Genomic DNA, 16,789 nt, shown 5'->3' on the forward strand with positions numbered 1-16,789 from the left:
GGAGGCAGATGTTGCAGTGAGCTAAGATTACGCCACTGCACTCCAGCCTGGCACCTGGCAAATCGATCGAGACTGTCTCAAAAAAAAAAAAAAGATGGGGCTTTACAAGGCCAAGGCAGGAGAACCACTTGAGGCCTGGATTTCAAAACCATCCTGGGCAACAAAGGAACATTGTCTCTACAAAAATTTTTAAAACTAGCCAAGCATGGTGGCACATGCCTGTAGTCCCAGCTGCTTCGGAGGCTAAGGTGGGAGGATCACTTGAACACAAGAGGTTGAGCCCGCAGTGAGCTATGATCGCGCCACTGAACTGCAGTCCTCCAGTCTGGGCAACAGAGCAAGACCTTGTTTTGGCAGCTGGGCCTGAGCTTCTCCTGAGAATGGTAACAGTTCAGACAAAACAAGAAAACGGGAAACTTGTAAAGTGGGCTAAACAGTCTACCTTCTCCTCTTTGCTCTCAACTCCGTCTGATGGGGAAGAATCTTCTATGCCCAAATGCTTTTTCAAGGAGGTTCCTTCTCCACAGCTAGGCCAGGAAAATACTAATTGCTGGTACAGGTACCAATCCCTGAAGTGACGGAAGCTGTGATATTATGAAATACATATTTGGTCGTCATCTCAATTTCCTGACACAGAACTCCTAAAACCTCAAGAATCTCTGAAGTGATGTCTTTTCATATGCTAATGAGTTGACCGATAACTGGTAGCCCTTAAGACTCCATTTAAAAAAGGCGGGGGAAGGGGGGCAGGGTTTAGAGAGCTTCCAGATAACTGCACACGTGGAGGTTCCTGGAGAACTGAGTGCTTGGGGAAGGCATGGAAGCTCCCCACCCATTCCTCTGCATCTCTTCATCTCTATCTTTATAATATTAAGCCAGTAAAAGAGTTTCTTGGAGTTCCGTGAGACACTTGAGCAAATTAACCAAACCCAAGGAGGGGGTCATGAGAACCCTACTTTATAGCTGGTTGGTCAGAAGCACAGGTAAAACCTGGGGCTTGTGATTGGCATCAAAAGTGAGGGGCTGCTTTGTGGAATGAGCCCTCAATCTATGGGGTCAGACACTACCTGCAGGTAGATCATGTCAGAATTGACTGAATTAGAGGTTGGAATGTTGGGGAAAACCCCTATACATTTGGTCACAAGTCTTTTGTGTTGTTATGGGGCGACAGCAGAAGAAACACTGTTTTTTCCAACTGGTCTCTACTCAGGGGCCTACAAGCCTTAGCAGTACACACTTCACACTGTGCATGGCACATTATTGCTTTACAGACATCATCTCACCCCTGGGTGGTCTAAGTTATGAACACACCCATTATACAGATAAAGGAAAAAGACTCAGGGCCGGGCGCAGTGGCTCACGCCTGTAATCCCAGCACTTTGGGAGGCGGAGGCGGGTGGATCACGAGGTCAAGAGATCGAGACCATCCTGGTCAACATGGTGAAACCCCGTCTCTACTAAAAATACTAAAAATTAGCTGGGCATGGTGGCGCGTGCCTGTAATCCCAGCTACTCAGGAGGCTGAGGCAGGAGAATTGCCTGAACCCAGGAGGCGGAGGTTGCGGTGAGCCGAGATCGCGCCATTGCACTCCAGCCTGGGTAACAAGAGCGAAACTCCGTCTCAAAAAAAAAAAAAGAAAAAAAGAAAAAAGAAAAAAGACTCAGAATTTCCATAGATTGGACAAGGACATAGCTCGAGACCAAAGTCTGTACCTCCAATCATTTTATTATTCCAGTTTCCAGGGGTATGAATATATAAAAAAGGGGGTCCCTGTTTGACAGCTTAGATTCCTCTGGTTGAGGAGGCTATTTGTTGATGTTTGAGGCAGAGAGCTCAGGAGCAACTAGCCAGACAGCCTGGCCAGGGCCTCTGTCCCAGTCCTCAGCTCTCCACTCCTGACTCGGCATCATCACTCTGGATGCTGGCACTGGAGCTGCTCGAAGGCTCATCCAGGGAGGCAGCCTCGGCAGCAGCTTTTGCTGCCCTCAGCTTTTGCTGCTTCTGATACTTCACCCTGCGGTTCTGGAACCAGACTCTCACCTATAATTGGAGACAGTGGGGCAAAGATCAGAATGTGACCAACAGGTCTCACTGCTTCCCAATTCCTGGAGTAAACACCTCCTTCTGCCTGGCCAATATTTGCTCTTCCTTCTCAGAAAGGCACCTTCTCCAAAACACCCCTTTCTATAATTCCAGACAACATTCATTCATCCGAGTATTTACTGAGTGTGATGTTGATACAGTGGTGAGCAACAGAGGCAAGCTGCTTGCCCTCAGGGAGCTCACAAGCTAGTGAAGAAACACTGGCAACAAACATGTAAACAAACAAAGAGCTATGTAAACACAAAAGAGGGTACAAACAGGGTTTTGGGTATAGGAGTCCTCCCCTGAGGAACCAGCACTAAAGCTGAGGCTCAAAGGAAGGGAGGCCCACCTGATGGGGATAGAGAAGAGCAGGACCGCAGGGCAGGAAACAACCTGTAGAAAGGCTCTGAACCAAGCTTGGAGTGTTTGAGGTCTAGGAAGGAACAAAGCATGGATGAGAGAGGAAAAAGTCAAAGGAGGGAAATGGGAGAGGTCAGCAGGTGCCAGATCACCCAGGACCTAGAAGGCCATAGATAAGGAGTGTTACCTGTGGGGAGTTTACGTGGGCCCACATAATCCTATTTACATATGGAGTGCACTGTGCACCTGGCTGCTGTGTGAAGCATGGATGGCAGCAGAAGCAGGAAGACAGGAGGGAGGCCACTACAGCAGCCCAGGGAGAGCTGGGGTGATGGAGAGAAGTGAAGCCACTCCAGCTGTATTTTGGAGGTAGAAATGACAAGGCTCACTGATGATTGGAAGTGGGGAAGAAGGAGGAATCTAGGAAGATTGGGTTTTTGAGTAACCAGGTAGATGGTGGAGTCATGTATGGGAAAGGAACAGATTTGGGCAGGAAAAAAGTCAGAAATTGAGGTTTAAATCTGGGTCTGAGATACGGGCCCATGAGACATCTAAGTGGAGTCACCAAGAAGGTAGTTAGAGATAAAGTCAGATGAGATGGTTGTGCTGAGGATACAAATTTGGGAGTTATTGGCTTATGGATGGTATTTTAAGCCATGGGAATCAATAGATGAGACCAGCTGGGAAGAGATTTCAAGGTCCGCAAGGGAAGAATAGCCTGCCAAGGAGACAGAGCTGGGAGGAAAAACCAAGACAGCATGGTGTCTGGAGGCTGTGAGGTACATGTTTCAATAAGGGATGGGGTGGCCGAGCGTCCAGTACTGACAGCTGCTGAGCGGTGGACTAAGTTGAAGAAAGGAAAGTGTCTGTTGGCTTTGGCAACATGGAGGTTTATTTGGGACCTTGCTGAGAAGTTTTGATGCAATGGTAGGGAAAAGTCATGTTGGAATGTGTAAAGGAGTGAGTGGGAGATGAGGACAGGGACAAAGTGAACATGACAAGTTCTTGAGAAGTTTGCCTGTGAAAGGAGCAGGGAAATGATATAATAGCTGGAGAGGAATATAGAGGTCAAAGAAATATTGATTATAGTTAGTCTCTTGAATGTCTACTTAATTTTACTAGCAGGTCCTTATTTGGCATGGAAACACTTTGTTTTCAAGTTTTAGACTAATAACCTAAGTTAACATCTTACGTTGTTCACATAATAACTTCAAGTGGGACTGTTTCTTTCATTATATAGAGTGCAAAAAGTCAGGGCCTGCCCCCACAACAGCCTGGCACAGGGAAGAGGGTCCATGTCTTCCTCTCACCCTCTACTTAGGGCCTTGCTGAGGTAGTGCCTATCCCCAGGTGCAGTGCAGGCCCAACAGGAGTCCCTGCTCCCACCTGGTTCTCCGTAAGATTGAGCCGAGCTGCCAGCTGGGCTCTCTTCTTCCCCACCAGATTGTGCTGTTTTACAAACGTTCTCTCCAGCTCTTCCAGCTGCTCCAAGTTAAACATAGTTCGGACTCTCTTTTGCTGTCTCTCTGTGTCCTGTAGGTCCTCCGTTGGGGCCCAGCCTGGGAAGGCCCAGAGTCTTGAGCAATGAGCCAGCTCCAAGCCTAAAGAACAACCAGCAGCAGAAGAGGTTAGCCAGAAGCCCCCTGCGCACCCATCTTGGCAGAATGAGAGGCACACCCAGCTCCATTACCTAGCCTTCCCCTTGGCTAGGTAACAGGGCAAGATGACCGTGAGAAGAGACTGTGCAGAAACAACAAGAAACAAATGGAAAAGAAGGGACAACGCAATGAGACTGTCTGCCACCACTGCTCTCCAGGCAAGTGGCTTAACTTCTGGCCCCAAATAAGGGTTGCCAAACCTCCCTTCTCTTTGCCTTTCTCTCTTTTCCTTGACTGCTTCTGGCAATGCCAAAGGATGAGCAGAGAAAGGAGCCCCCGAGGGGTTCACCCTTTTAATTCAGTGAACAAATATTATACTTTTTGAATGTCTACTGTGTGTCATGCATGGTTTCAGGACAAAATAGAAAATCTCTGTCTTTATGGAGCTTATATCTTAGAAGTGAGGTCAGAAGAGATACAAGTCAGGTTGAGCTGAGGACACAAATTTGGGAGTCATTGCTGAGCACAGTGGCTTATTCCTGTAATTCCAGCACTTTGGGAGTCCAAAGTGGGCAGATCACTTGAGATCAGAAGTTCTAGACCAGCCTTGGCCAACATGGTGAAACCCTGTCTCTACTAAAAATGCAAAAATTAGGCAGGCATGGTGGTGCACACCTATAATCCCAGCTACTTGGGAGGCTGAGGCAGGAGAATTGCTTGAACCCAGGAAGCAGAGATTGTAGTCAGCCAAGACCGAGCCTACTCCACTCTAATCTGAGTGACAGAGCGAGACTTTGTGTCAATTAAAAAAAAAAAAAAAATTGGGAGTCATCAGCTTATATAGATGGTATTTTAAGCCATGGAAATAGATGAGACCAAGCTGTGGGCTAGTGGAGATACATCAACCAGGAGCAGTTCCTAAGTCAAAGCTTGATGGAGATGAGGGAGTGAGCCATTGGGCTATCTGGGAGGCGAGTATTCTAGGCAGAAGAATGGCAAGTGCAATGCTAACACTACTCAGCCCCCACTAACCTTGGGGAGGCCTCAGGGCTGGCAGACAGACTGCCCCAACGAAGGGAGTGCGTCTGGGGTTCTGGCTGCTCAGAATTCCAACCACCGAGCCCACTAAGCTAACCATGTGCCTGCCAAGGTAGACTAAAAGATCAGGAAAAGCCCATCAGACATGCAGCCTGGTGTACCTAGTCTGCCTTGTTTCAGAATTGGAAGTTGACCTTTGAAGAAGAAAGTAGGCTGTATTATGTGTTCCTTAAGAGCTCTAGTTGAGGCTAGGCATGGTGGCTGATGCCTGTGATCCCAGCACTTTGGGAGGCTGAGGCGGGCAGATCACCTGAGGTCTGGAGTTCAAGACCAGCCTGGCCACCATGGTGAAACTCCATCTCTACTAAAAATACAAAAATTAGCTGGGTGTGGTGGTGGGCACCTGTAATTCCAGCTACTTGGGAGGCTGAGGCAGGAGAATCACTTGAACCTGGAAGGTGGAGGTTGCAGTGAGCTGAGATCGTGCTACTGCACTCCAGCTTGGGTGATAGAGTGAGACTCTGTCTCAAAAACAAACAAAAAAAAACAAGAGCTCTAGTTGCAATCCTAGCTCTGCCACCAATTACCAGCCACTGGACCTTGGGCAAGCCAGTATGCTTCTGTGAGCCTTGATTTCCTTATATGTAAAATGGTGATAATCATCCCTACTCACAGAAATGTCAGAAGGATTTTAACATGGTGCCTTTAACAGCGGTGGCTTACCCCTGTAATCCTGGCACTTTGGGAGGCTGAAGTGGGAGTTCATCGCTTGAGCCAGGAGTTCGAGACCACCCTGGGCAACATGGCAAAACTCCATCTCTGTAAAAACTACAAAAGTTAGCCAGGTATGGTGGTGCACAACTGTAGTCCCAGCTACTTAGGAGGCTGAAGCAGGAGGATCACTGAAGCCAGGGAGGCAGAGGTTGTAGTGAGTAGAAATCACACCTTGGCAATAGAGTAAGACTCTGTCTCAACTACTGCTGCAGAACAAAAACAAAAACATATGATGCTTACAGGGTCCTTAGCACTGTGCCAGGCACAGAGCAAGAAGAAAGTTAATAGCTATTATAAAAAATAAAACAGAAGTGATAATGCAATGGGGAAGAGAGGGATTATTTCCAGATCTATGAAAAATTAAGCTGGATCCACATCCAATACCTTGCACTAAAAATAAAATCCAAATGAAGGAAATATTTAAATGTAGAAAGGTAAACCCACAACAATTTTGAAAAAAAAAACGGGGAAGTTATTTTATGACCTCACAGTGAGGAAGCTCTTTCCAAGTATCATATAAAACACAGGGCCAGGCACAATGTCTCATGCCCGCAATCCTAGCAGTTTAGGAGGCTGAGGAGGGAGGATCACTTGAGCTCAGGAGTTCAAGATCAGCCTGCGTAATATAGTGAGACTCCATCTCTACCAAAAAAAAAAAAAAATTTTTTTTTAATTAGCTGAGTATGGTAGCAGATGCCTGTGGTCCCTGCTATTTGGGAGGCTGAGACAGAAGGAGTGCTTAAGCCTGTGCACCACTGCACTCCAGCCTGAGTGACAGAGAACCTGTCTCAAAAAAAAAAAAGACAGAACTCATTTATAAATATACAACAAACATAAAAAAGTTAAAATTTTTTCTATGCAATGAAAGAAAACCACCATAATCAAAGTCAAAGGCCAATAAACAGGAAAAATTTTGCAACTCATTACAGTTAAAGGGCTAATTTCTTTTCTTTCTTTCTTTCTTTATTTTTTATTTTTTATTTTTTTATGTTTTGAGACAAGGTCTTATTCTGTCACCCAGGCTGGAGTGGAGTGGCTTGACCTCGGCTCACTGCAACTTCTGCCTCCCAGGTGCAAGCAGTCTTCCCACTTTAGTCCCTGCAAGTAGCTGGGACGACAGGTGTGCACCACCATGCCCAGCTAATTTATGTCTTTTTAGTAGAGATGGGGTTTTGCCATGTTATCCAGGCTGGTCTCAACTCCTGAGCTCAAGTGATCCACACACCTTGACCTCCTCCCAGAGTGCTGGGGTTACAGGCATGAGCCACTGCACCTGGCTAAGGCTAATTTCCTCAATAGAAGAGAGCATCTATAAATAGATTGTTTTAAATGACCAACTATACATATGGGCAAAATAAAGAACAGATAGTTCACAGAAAAATACAAATGGCTCTTAAACATGAAAATACGCTCCATTTCACTTATATTACAGAAATGCACATTGAACTAACACAGAGATACTGTTTTCCTTCTATCAGATTAGCTAAACTAAGATGGACTATACATTATGCAGGTGAGATTGAAGAAGGGAACACTCTCACACAGCTGGTTTTGAATTCCAGGAGGGCAGAGGGGCTACAATCTTTGTGGAGCGCAATCTGGCAAAACTACCGCAAGCCCAGCCATGCTAGAATAGCCTATGTGCAAGGTTATTCATTGCTGTGCTATATATAATAGCAGTGACAAAAAACAATCAATGGGACCTAATTAAACAAATTATGATGTATTCCTACAATGGGCTACTCTGTGGTTGTAAAAGAAGCAAATCTCCAAGACATATGATCAAGTGACTAAAGTAAGGTTCAGAGTGTATGGTGAGTGTGGGTAAATGAAAGAATAGACATGTGTGTGCATATCTGTATTCAGGTAATAAATATGCATAAAAAAGCTCAAGAAGTATGTGGCTAGGTGACAGAGGCAAAAGAGGAAAGTACTCTTCATATATCTTAATATAAATTTTGACATTTGGATTGTGTAGATATAATACCCATGCAAAAACTAACTTCAGGCGGGGTGCAGTGGCTCATGCATGTAATCCCAGCACTTTGGGAGGCTGAGGTGGGCGGATCATTTGAAGTCAGGAGTTCAAAATCAGCCTGGCCAACAGGGTAAAACCCCATCTTTACTAAAAATACAAAAATTAGCCAGGCATGGTGGTGGGCACCTGTAATTCCAGCCACTCTGAAGGCTGAGGCAGGAGAATCACTTAAATCCAGAAGGTGGAGGTTGCAGTGAGCAGAGATCTCGCCACTGCACTCCAGCCTGGGAGACAGAGCAAGACTCCATCTCAAAACAAAACAAAACAAAACAAAAAACAAAAAAAAAAACTAACTTGAAAATGAGACAACACAACTGTAGTATGAAGTAGCAAACTGTAATTCAGTCCTCAGGTGTGTGAAGAGTTCAGAGAAAGGTGACTTGGAGTGATTGGCACAGCTCCCAGATCCAGTGGTATTGAATTTGGATGGGGCTGGCAGTCCAGGGGTTAATGCACTGCTGAAATGGGGTGAGGAAATGCAGGACTGAGGCTGGAGCCCTGAGTAGGAATCCAGCAAAACTGTGTTACAGCTATCTTGGTATAGGTTAAGGCCTGGACTGACTTTGCTCCTGTTTTCTTCATGGGGCCATGGAGAAACATGAACCTGGCAACCAAAAATGGCAAAAGCACATGTAAGGTGGATGTTTAATGCTAGAGGGCAAAGTTCCCTCTACAGTATTTTTTTTTTTTTTTTTTTTTTTTTTTTTTTTTTGAGATAGAGTCACATTGTCGCCCAGGCTGGAGTGCAGTGGTGCAATCTCCACTCACTGCAACCTCTGCCTCCCAGGTTCAAGCGATTCTCCTGCCTTAGACTCCTGAGTAGATGGGATTACTAACGCGCCCCACCACGCCCAGCTAATTTTTGTATTTTTAGTAGAGACAGGGTTTCACTTTGTTGGCCAGGCTGGTCTCGAACTCCTGACCTCAGGTGATCCACTCGCCTTGGCCTCCCAAAGTGCTGAGATTACAGGCATGAGCCACCGTACCCGGTTTTACAGTTGCTTTCTCCTGAGATTTAAGTGCCTGGCCCTTAAACACCACTTTAGAGCACTGCAGCCATGCAGGTTCAGAGCGGAGAAGTGGAGCCCAAGTTCACAGACGTGAGCTGTGGCGGTGGTATTCGCTCAACAGCACGGTCCCGAGCGTCCATTTCTCCCGAGGAAAAAAAACCAAAAAACAAAAAAACAGGGCCGTCGGTTCGCGTTGAGAGCCGCTTTCGGAAGCATGTGTGCCACCAAGCGCTACCCCTGGGTGTGCGAGGCAGTCAAGGAACGGAAGCAGGGCTGGGTCCCCATGCAGCTCCAGCGCTGACCTCCTGCCCACCGCATTGCCGCACTGCGCCGCCCTCACACCCATCCTCTCCCACCTCAGCAGCGTGCAAGGGAAGCTTCGCACCGGAGGCTTTCTCGGCAAGACTGTCTCGGTCCTCTGCTTCAGCTGCAAGGTCAGTGGTGGCAGAGCCCCTTCCCACTCCAGCTGTGTGTGACTCACACCCAGTGCCCCCTCCTGCCCTCTCCGCCGGCGGTGGCGGCCTCGGCCCTCCAGTCCCCACCCAGTCTCCTGCACGTGGGCACCGGGCGCGCAGTACCTGTGACGCCGAGGCCCCGCAGGCCGCAGACGGGAGCCACGCGCGGCCCCGGCATGGGGCGCGGGGAGCACAGCGGGTAGAGACTCACGCTCAGATAGGCAGGCAGCCACGATGCCTGGCACGGCCAGGACAGACCCTGGGCAGTGCACGGAGAAGACGCCGACCTGAGGTGCGGGTGGGCGCAGGCGGAGCCTGACAGCCAAACGGCAGCCGGCGCGAGGGGGTCGGGCCTCGCCAGGATGGCCTCGACGGAGAAGGCGGACTGGAACCGTCCGGGAGTGCGGGGCGTGTTCTGGGCCGTGGGGGACCCGAGCGCCGGAGAACGGCTAGGGCCAGAGCGCGGAGGCCGGACCCGAGTGCCTGAGGGAGCGGGCGGCAGGCTGCCTGGCGGCCTGGGGCTGGGCTTGGCGCGGCCCATGCCCAGACGGGAGCAAGGAGAGGAGCTCGGGAGGAGTGAGAAGATTCTGCAAACGGTTGGAGCAAGACCGGTTGTCTGGGAACGTCCGGCGCTGGGCGAAGGCGCTTAAATTTGGCGGGGCGGGGCATGGGGTGGCCTCTCCCCACTGCGGCCCGGGCGGGGCCCCCAAAGCCTTTGAGCGCCCGCCCTGGGCGAGGCAAGGCGGGCAGGGCACCAAAGAGTGTGTTCCCTCCCTTCAGCCGCTTTTTAAAATACCCACGCTGGGGCAGTCAGGGGAAGGACCCTGAGTTTGCTGGTGATCCTGGACGAGACACCCAGCTTCGATCAGGAGAGCAGGATGTTCGTTTCCCTGGGGCCTTGCAGACGCAGAGCTGTGATATGGCGAGAGGTAGTGCAGTGGCTGCGGGTCCTGGCCTCAGCTGATCTGCGCCGTGCTCGACGCAGAAGCTTCCGCCAGATTCACCTAGGTGAATTCACCAGATTCACGCAGACTTTTTTTTTTTAATTTAAATATTTTATTTATAAGCACGGTGATAAGTAAATTTCCTACCCTGGCCCTAGCCTTTTAATTTCCCTGCCTTGAGATACCAATATGGTTACCAATTTCCTTTTTTTTTTTTTTGAGACGGAGTTTCGCTCTTGTTACCCAGGCTGGAGTGCAATGGCACGATCCACCTGCCTCGGCCTCCCAAAGTTCTGGGATTACAGGCTTGAGCCACCGTGCCCGGCCCTTCTTTTCTTTTTTTTCTTTTTCTTTTTTTTTTTGAGGCGGAGTTTCACTCTTGTTACCCAGGCTGGAATGCAATGGCGCGATCTCGGCTCACCGCAACCTCCGCCTCCTGGGTTCAGGCAATTCTCCTGCCTCAGCCTCCCGAGTAGCTGGGACTACAAGCACGCGCCACCATGCCCAGCTAATTTTTGTATTTTTAGTAGAGACGGGGTTTCACCATGTTGACCAGGATGGTCTTGATCTCTTGACCTCGTGATCCACCCGCCTCGGCCTCCCGAAGTGCTGGGATTACAGGCGTGAGCCACCGCGCCCGGCTCTTTCTTTTTTTTTAAAAAAAAAAAAAAAAAACCTTTTGGTCAGGTGCAGTGGCTCATGCCTGTCATCCAGTACTTTGGGAGGCTGAGGCTAGAGGATCACTTTAGCCCAGGATTTGATTTGATTTGATTTCAGGGTAAAAAATATGGCCACTATGTCTCTAGCTCTGGACTTTTAGTATATAACTCTCTGTGTTTCCATATGTAATTGTTAGTTTTCTGTTGTCTCATTTATTCCTTCTTCAGACTGTAACTCCTGAGCATAAGAATTAATATCTCCAGCCGGGTGTAGTGGCTCAAGCCTGTAATCCCAGCACTTTGGGAGGCCGAGGCAGGTGGATCACGAGGTCAAGAGATCGAGACCATCCTGGTCCACATGGTGAAACCCTGTCTCTACTAAAAATGCAAAAAATTAGCTGGGCATGGTGGCTCGTGCCTGTAGTCCCAGCTATTCAAGACGCTGAAGCCGGGCGCGGTGGCTCAAGCCTGTAATCCCAGCACTTTGGGAGGCCGAGGCAGGTGGATCACGAGGTCAAGAGATCGAGACCATCCTGGTCAACATAGTGAAACCCCGTCTCTACTAAAAATACAAAAAATTAGCTGGGCATGGTGGCACGTGCCTGTAATCCCAGCTACTCAGGAGGCTGAGGCAGGAGAATTGCCTGAACCCAGGAGGCGGAGGTTGCGGTGAGCCGAGATCGCGCCATTGCACTCCAGCCTGGGTAATGAGAGCGAAACTCTGTCTCAAAAAAAAAAAAAAAAAAAGACGCTGAGGCAGGAGAATTGCCTGAACCCAGGAGGCGGAGGTTGCGGTGAGCCGAGATCATGCCATTGCACTCCAGCCTGGGTAACAAGAGTGAAACTCTGTCTCAGAAAAAAAAAAAAAAAAGAATTAACATCTCCAATTTACATGTTAGTAAATACAGTAAAAGAGGTTAACAGAACTGCCTTGATTCAAACCCCCTAGGGTATGTGGTTTTAATTTGCATTTATTTCCCAAAGACCCTTCAATGTGAGCATCTTTGTATATGCTTATCAGCTACTTGGAGATCCTCTTTTGTGTGAAATGCCTGTTCAACTGGTTTGCTTATTTTTGTATTGGGTCAGTATCTTTTTCCTATTGTAAGAGTTTGATGTATAGATAATTTGGAATCAAGTCCTTTGTTGTAATATATATAGAAGCAGAGAACTTCTGTCACTCTGTGGTCTGCATTTTCATTCTTTTAGTAGTCTTTTTTCTTTTTCTTTTCTTTTTTTCTTTTCTTTTTTTTTTTTTTTTTTTTTTTTTTTTTGAGATGGAGTTGCCCAGGCTAGAGTGCAGTGGCATAATCTTGCTCTCTGTAACCTTTGCCTCCCAGGTTCAAGCAATTCTTCTGCCTCAGTAGCTGGGATTACAGGCACCTGCCATCATGCCAGGCTAATTTTTGTATTATTAGTAGTGACAGTTTCACCTTGTTGGCCAAGGCTGGTCAGGAACTCATAACCTCAAGTGATCCACTGGCCATGGCCTCCCAAAGTGCTGGGATTACCACCACACCTAGCTCTAGTAGTCCTTTTGATGAACAAAAAAAGCCTAATTTTTATGAAATTTAATAATCTGCTTTTGTGTCTTTTAAATGAAATATTTGCCTACCCCAAGTCATGGAGATATTCTCCAGGCATTTTTCTGATTCTTCATTATTTTACCTTTTACATTTAGGTCTATAAATGATTTTTGTGTAGGTGTTAGGGAAAGGACGGTTTAAGGATAAGTCAAAATCTGAAGCTATAAAGGAAAATATTCATTGATTGCAAGACACAAAATGAAAGTATACCAAAAATGAAGCAAAACTAATAAGAGACTGTATTTTTAAAATTATTTATGCATTTATTTTTGAGACAGAGTTTTGCTGTTGTTACCCAGGCTGCAATGGCACCATATTGGCTCACTGCCACCTTCGCCTCCCAGATTAAAGCAATACTCCTGCCTCAGCCTCCCAAGTAGTTGGGATTACAGGCGCTTGCCACTATGCCCAGCTAATTTTTTGTATTTTTAGTAGAGAAGGGGTTTCACCATGATGGCCAGGCTGGTCTTGAACTCCTGACCTCTGGTGATCCACCTGCCTCGGCCTCCCAAAGTGATAGGATTACAGGTGTGAGCCACTGCACCTGGCCCTATAGCAGACTTTAAAATGACCACCGACACAGGATAGTACATGAACTAGGCACTTTATAAAAGGAAATATCTGAATAGCTTAAAACCATATGTGTCTGGGTGCAGTGGCTCACACCTGTAATCATAGTACTTTGGGAGGCCGAGGTGGGCAGGTCACTCGAGGTCAGGAGCTCAAGACCAGCCTGGCCAACATGGTGAAACCCCATCTCTACTAAAAATAGAAAAATTAGCCAGGCATGGGGACAGGCGCTTGTAATCCCAGCTACTGGGAGGCTGAGGCAGGAGAATCTCTTGAAGCCAGGAGGCAGTTGCAGTGAGCCAACATTGCGCCACTGCACTCCAGCCTAGACAACAAGAGCGAGACTCTGTCTCAAACATAAATAAATAATTAATTAAAAATAAATAAATAACTTTTTTTTTCTGTGGCACACAAGGAAGAACAAGTGATCTCTTTACCCCTGGCAACCTCTGGTAAGGGTTATTTATGCCTTTAAATCTAATTAGGTGACAGAATCAATTCTAGGTGAACCAGACTGAACTCATCACTCACTAAGGGTTCTGTTCCTCTTAGAACCATGTCCAATAGCATATTCTCTTATTAGTCATGATCCAATCAGAGAAACTAGGAGTGACAAGGAATAAAGGATATGTTTTTAAGATAAGGATCTTGCTATGTTTCCTAGGTGCATCTTAAACTCCTGGACTCAATGATTCTCTTGCCTCAGCCTCCTGAGTAGCTGAGATGACAGGTGCACACAGAATAAAGTATTCCTGTGCCTGACAGAATAAAGGATTTATTTTTATTTTTTTCATCATATTCAACCCCAAAGAAAAAAGGATTTTATTATGGGAATTTGACCTTACACAATTGTGGGAACTGGGAATAGGTCTCTGTGAGGATTACTTTTTTGTCTGGATCTGGGAATAAAGTCCACAGGCAGGCATTGGGGAGGGAAAGATGGATGTGAAGTGGGAGAACGAGGACACACTGGCACCCAGGAAGAAAAGCAAGAATGAGCTAAAACCTGCCTCAGTCTCATACCACCTCCAAGCCTCTCATTTTGTTCATTCAGGTGACATGCAAGGAAGTCTGGTGTCCTTCATTTTGAAACTAAGTACACACTTAGCCCAGGAGCTGGGGAAACTGAAGAGAATCTGTTGGGAGCTAAAGGAATTACATGCCCAGCCGTTGCCCCCATCAGCAAAATGAGCCAGCAGATCTGCCATAAGGCATATGAGCCGCCATAGCACCTCCCCAGAACTGCTAAAACATGGCTGCTTCTTCACTTCCAGGTCCTGAGCATCATGCCCAAAACCATGCAGGGAAGGAAATTATGGGAAATGTCCTTCCAGCTTAGATAAGTTGACACAACACAAAGTCATGTATAAAAAGGTTTAAACATGTATAACATAAAACATAAATACCTTGATAAAAGTCTAAAGGCATTCTTAGGCGTGATAAACATGACAATCAAAATAAAGACGTTTACATTTACCATGCCTAAAGAATGCCTTTAGACTTTTATCTAAAGCGGGGTGGGAGAAGGGAGTGGGATTAGGGAGGGTCACTTGGGCTGTCAACTTTCTGTATTGTTTTATCTCTTAACACAAAACAACCATACTGGGAATTTGACCTTACACAAATGTAAAATGTTGTAAAAATGTTTGATAAAACTGAATAGTGGGGTGTATGGATATCCTCTTTATTATTCTCTATACTTGTCTATAGGCTTGAAATGTTTCACATTTTTTCCCTAACGCCTTGTATTTAAAAAAAGTTTTTGGCAGTGGCTCACGCCTTTAATCCCAGCACTTTGGGAGGCTGAGGTAGGCAGATCACTTGAGGTCAGGAGTTCCAGACCAGCCTGGCCAACATGGTGAATCCCCCGTCTCTACTGAAAATACAAAAATTAGCTGGACATGGTGGTAGGCACCTAAAATCCCAGCTACTTGGGAGGCTGAGACAGGAGAATCACTTGAACCTGGGAGGTGAGGGTTGCAGTGAGCCAAAATTGCACCACTGTACTCCAGCCTGGGCGATAGAGTGAGACTCCATCTCAAAATAAATAAATAAATAAATAAATTTTTTTTTTTTTTTTTTTTTTTTTTTTTTTTGAGACGGAGTTTCGCTCTTGTGACCCAGGCTGGAGTGCAATGGCGCGATCTCGGCTCACCGCAACCTCCGCCTCCTGGGTTCAGGCAATTCTCCTGCCTCAGCCTCCTGAGTAGCTGGGATTACAGGCACGCGCCACCATGCCCAGCTACTTTTTTGTATTTTTAGTAGAGACGGGGTTTCACCATGTTGACCAGGATGGTCTCGATCTCTTGACCTTATGATCCACCCGCCTCGGCCTCCCAAAGTGCTGGGATTACAGGCTTGAGCCACAGCGCCCGGCCAAAATAAATTTTTTTAAAGTGTTTTTTTTTTTTTGTAGTGATGGGGCCTTGCCATGTTGCCCAGACTGGTCTCAAACTCCTGGCCAAAGGTGATCCTCTTACCTTGGCCTCAAAGGGCTGGGATCATAGGTGTGAGGCACCTAGCCCGGCCACTCCCTCGCCCTAGCCTCCTTGCCACTGTATTTTTTGTTGTTGTTGTTGTTGTTTTGTTTTTTGAGACAGAGTTTCACCTTTGTTGCCCAGGCTGGAGTGCAATGGCGCTATCTCAGCTCAATGCAACTTCTGCCTCCCAGGTTCAAACAATTTTCCTACCTCAGCCTCCTGAGTAGCTGGGATTACAGGCATGTGCCACCACACTCGGCTAATGTTTTGTATTTTTAGTAGAGATAGGGTTTCACCATGTTGGCCAGGCTGGTTTTAAAATCCTGACCTCAAATGATCCACCCACCTTGGCCTCCCAAAGTGCGGGGATTGGTGCATGAGCCTGTCCAGCCAACCACTATATTTTTTAAAAGACAAAATACAACTTGAGAAAATGTCACAAAAGAAGAACCAGTTGATAGACAAGTTTCCCTAGCATAAAAAAGTTCTGATGGCCAGGTACGGTGGCTCACACCTGTAATCCTAGCACTTTGGGAGGCTGAGATGGGCAGATCACCTGAGGTTAGGAGTTCAAATCTCTGTTAAAAATATAAAAATTAGCCGGGCGCGGTGGCTCAAGCCTGTAATCCCAGCACTTTGGGAGGCGGAGGCGGGTGGATCACAAGGTCAAGAGATCGAGACCATCTTGGTCAACATGGTGAAACCCTGTCTCTACTAAAAATACAAAAAAAATAGCTGGGCATGGTGGTGCGTGCCTGTAATCCCAGCTACTCCGTCTCAAAAAAATAAAAAATAAAAATAAAAATAAAAATAAAAATTAGACGGGCACTGTGGCAGGTGTCTATAATTCCAGCAACTCGGGAGGCTGAGGCAGGAGAATTCCTTGAACCCAGGAGGCAGAGGCTGTAGTGAGCCAAGACTGTGCCATTGCACAGTCTGGGGAACAAGAGTGAGACTCCAACTCAAAAAAAAAAAAAAAAGAAAAAAGGTTTTACAAATCAATAAGGAAAAAGCAGATAGCCCCGAAGACAAATGAGCAACGTAAGTCGCAGAAGACATACAAATAGATTATGAGGAGCTCATTAAAAGATGCTTAATGTGCTTAAAAGATTGTAAGTACATTAAGATGCTTAAATTGATATAAATATGATAAATGATATTTTTGACTATTTGAGTCTCAAGGTTAAAAAG

At 46.7% G+C, this 16,789-nt stretch overlaps 1 protein-coding gene across 1 annotated transcript; it reads right to left on the reverse strand.

The window, feature by feature from the left end:
• Positions 1 to 1,871: 1,871 nt before the first annotated feature.
• On the reverse strand, positions 1,872 to 9,934 carry NOTO (notochord homeobox). The gene is made up of 3 exons (XM_003922851.3): positions 9,483 to 9,934; positions 3,833 to 4,047; positions 1,872 to 2,041 (listed from the first exon to the last, which is right to left on the reverse strand). Exons 1-3 carry the CDS (start codon positions 9,898 to 9,900, stop codon positions 1,883 to 1,885), a joined length of 792 nt encoding a protein of 263 aa, XP_003922900.1. The 5' UTR covers positions 9,901 to 9,934; the 3' UTR covers positions 1,872 to 1,882.
• Between the last annotated feature and the right edge of the window lie 6,855 nt (positions 9,935 to 16,789).

This window comes from Saimiri boliviensis, chromosome 1 (genome assembly GCF_048565385.1).
Source record: "Saimiri boliviensis isolate mSaiBol1 chromosome 1, mSaiBol1.pri, whole genome shotgun sequence".
NCBI classification, from domain to species: domain Eukaryota; kingdom Metazoa; phylum Chordata; class Mammalia; order Primates; family Cebidae; genus Saimiri; species Saimiri boliviensis.

Bases quoted from the DNA above. Each gene is read 5' to 3' on its own strand.
- NOTO (XM_003922851.3), bottom strand. From the start codon at position 9,900: ATGGGCCGCGCCAAGCCCAGCCCCAGGCCGCCAGGCAGCCTGCCGCCC. The intron at 4,048-9,482 runs GTACTGCGCGCC...GTTGTTCTTTAG, and splicing joins GCGGGGCCTCGGCGTCACAG to GCTTGGAGCTGGCTCATTGC. The intron at 2,042-3,832 runs GTGGGAGCAGGG...CTCCAATTATAG, and splicing joins TCAATCTTACGGAGAACCAG to GTGAGAGTCTGGTTCCAGAA.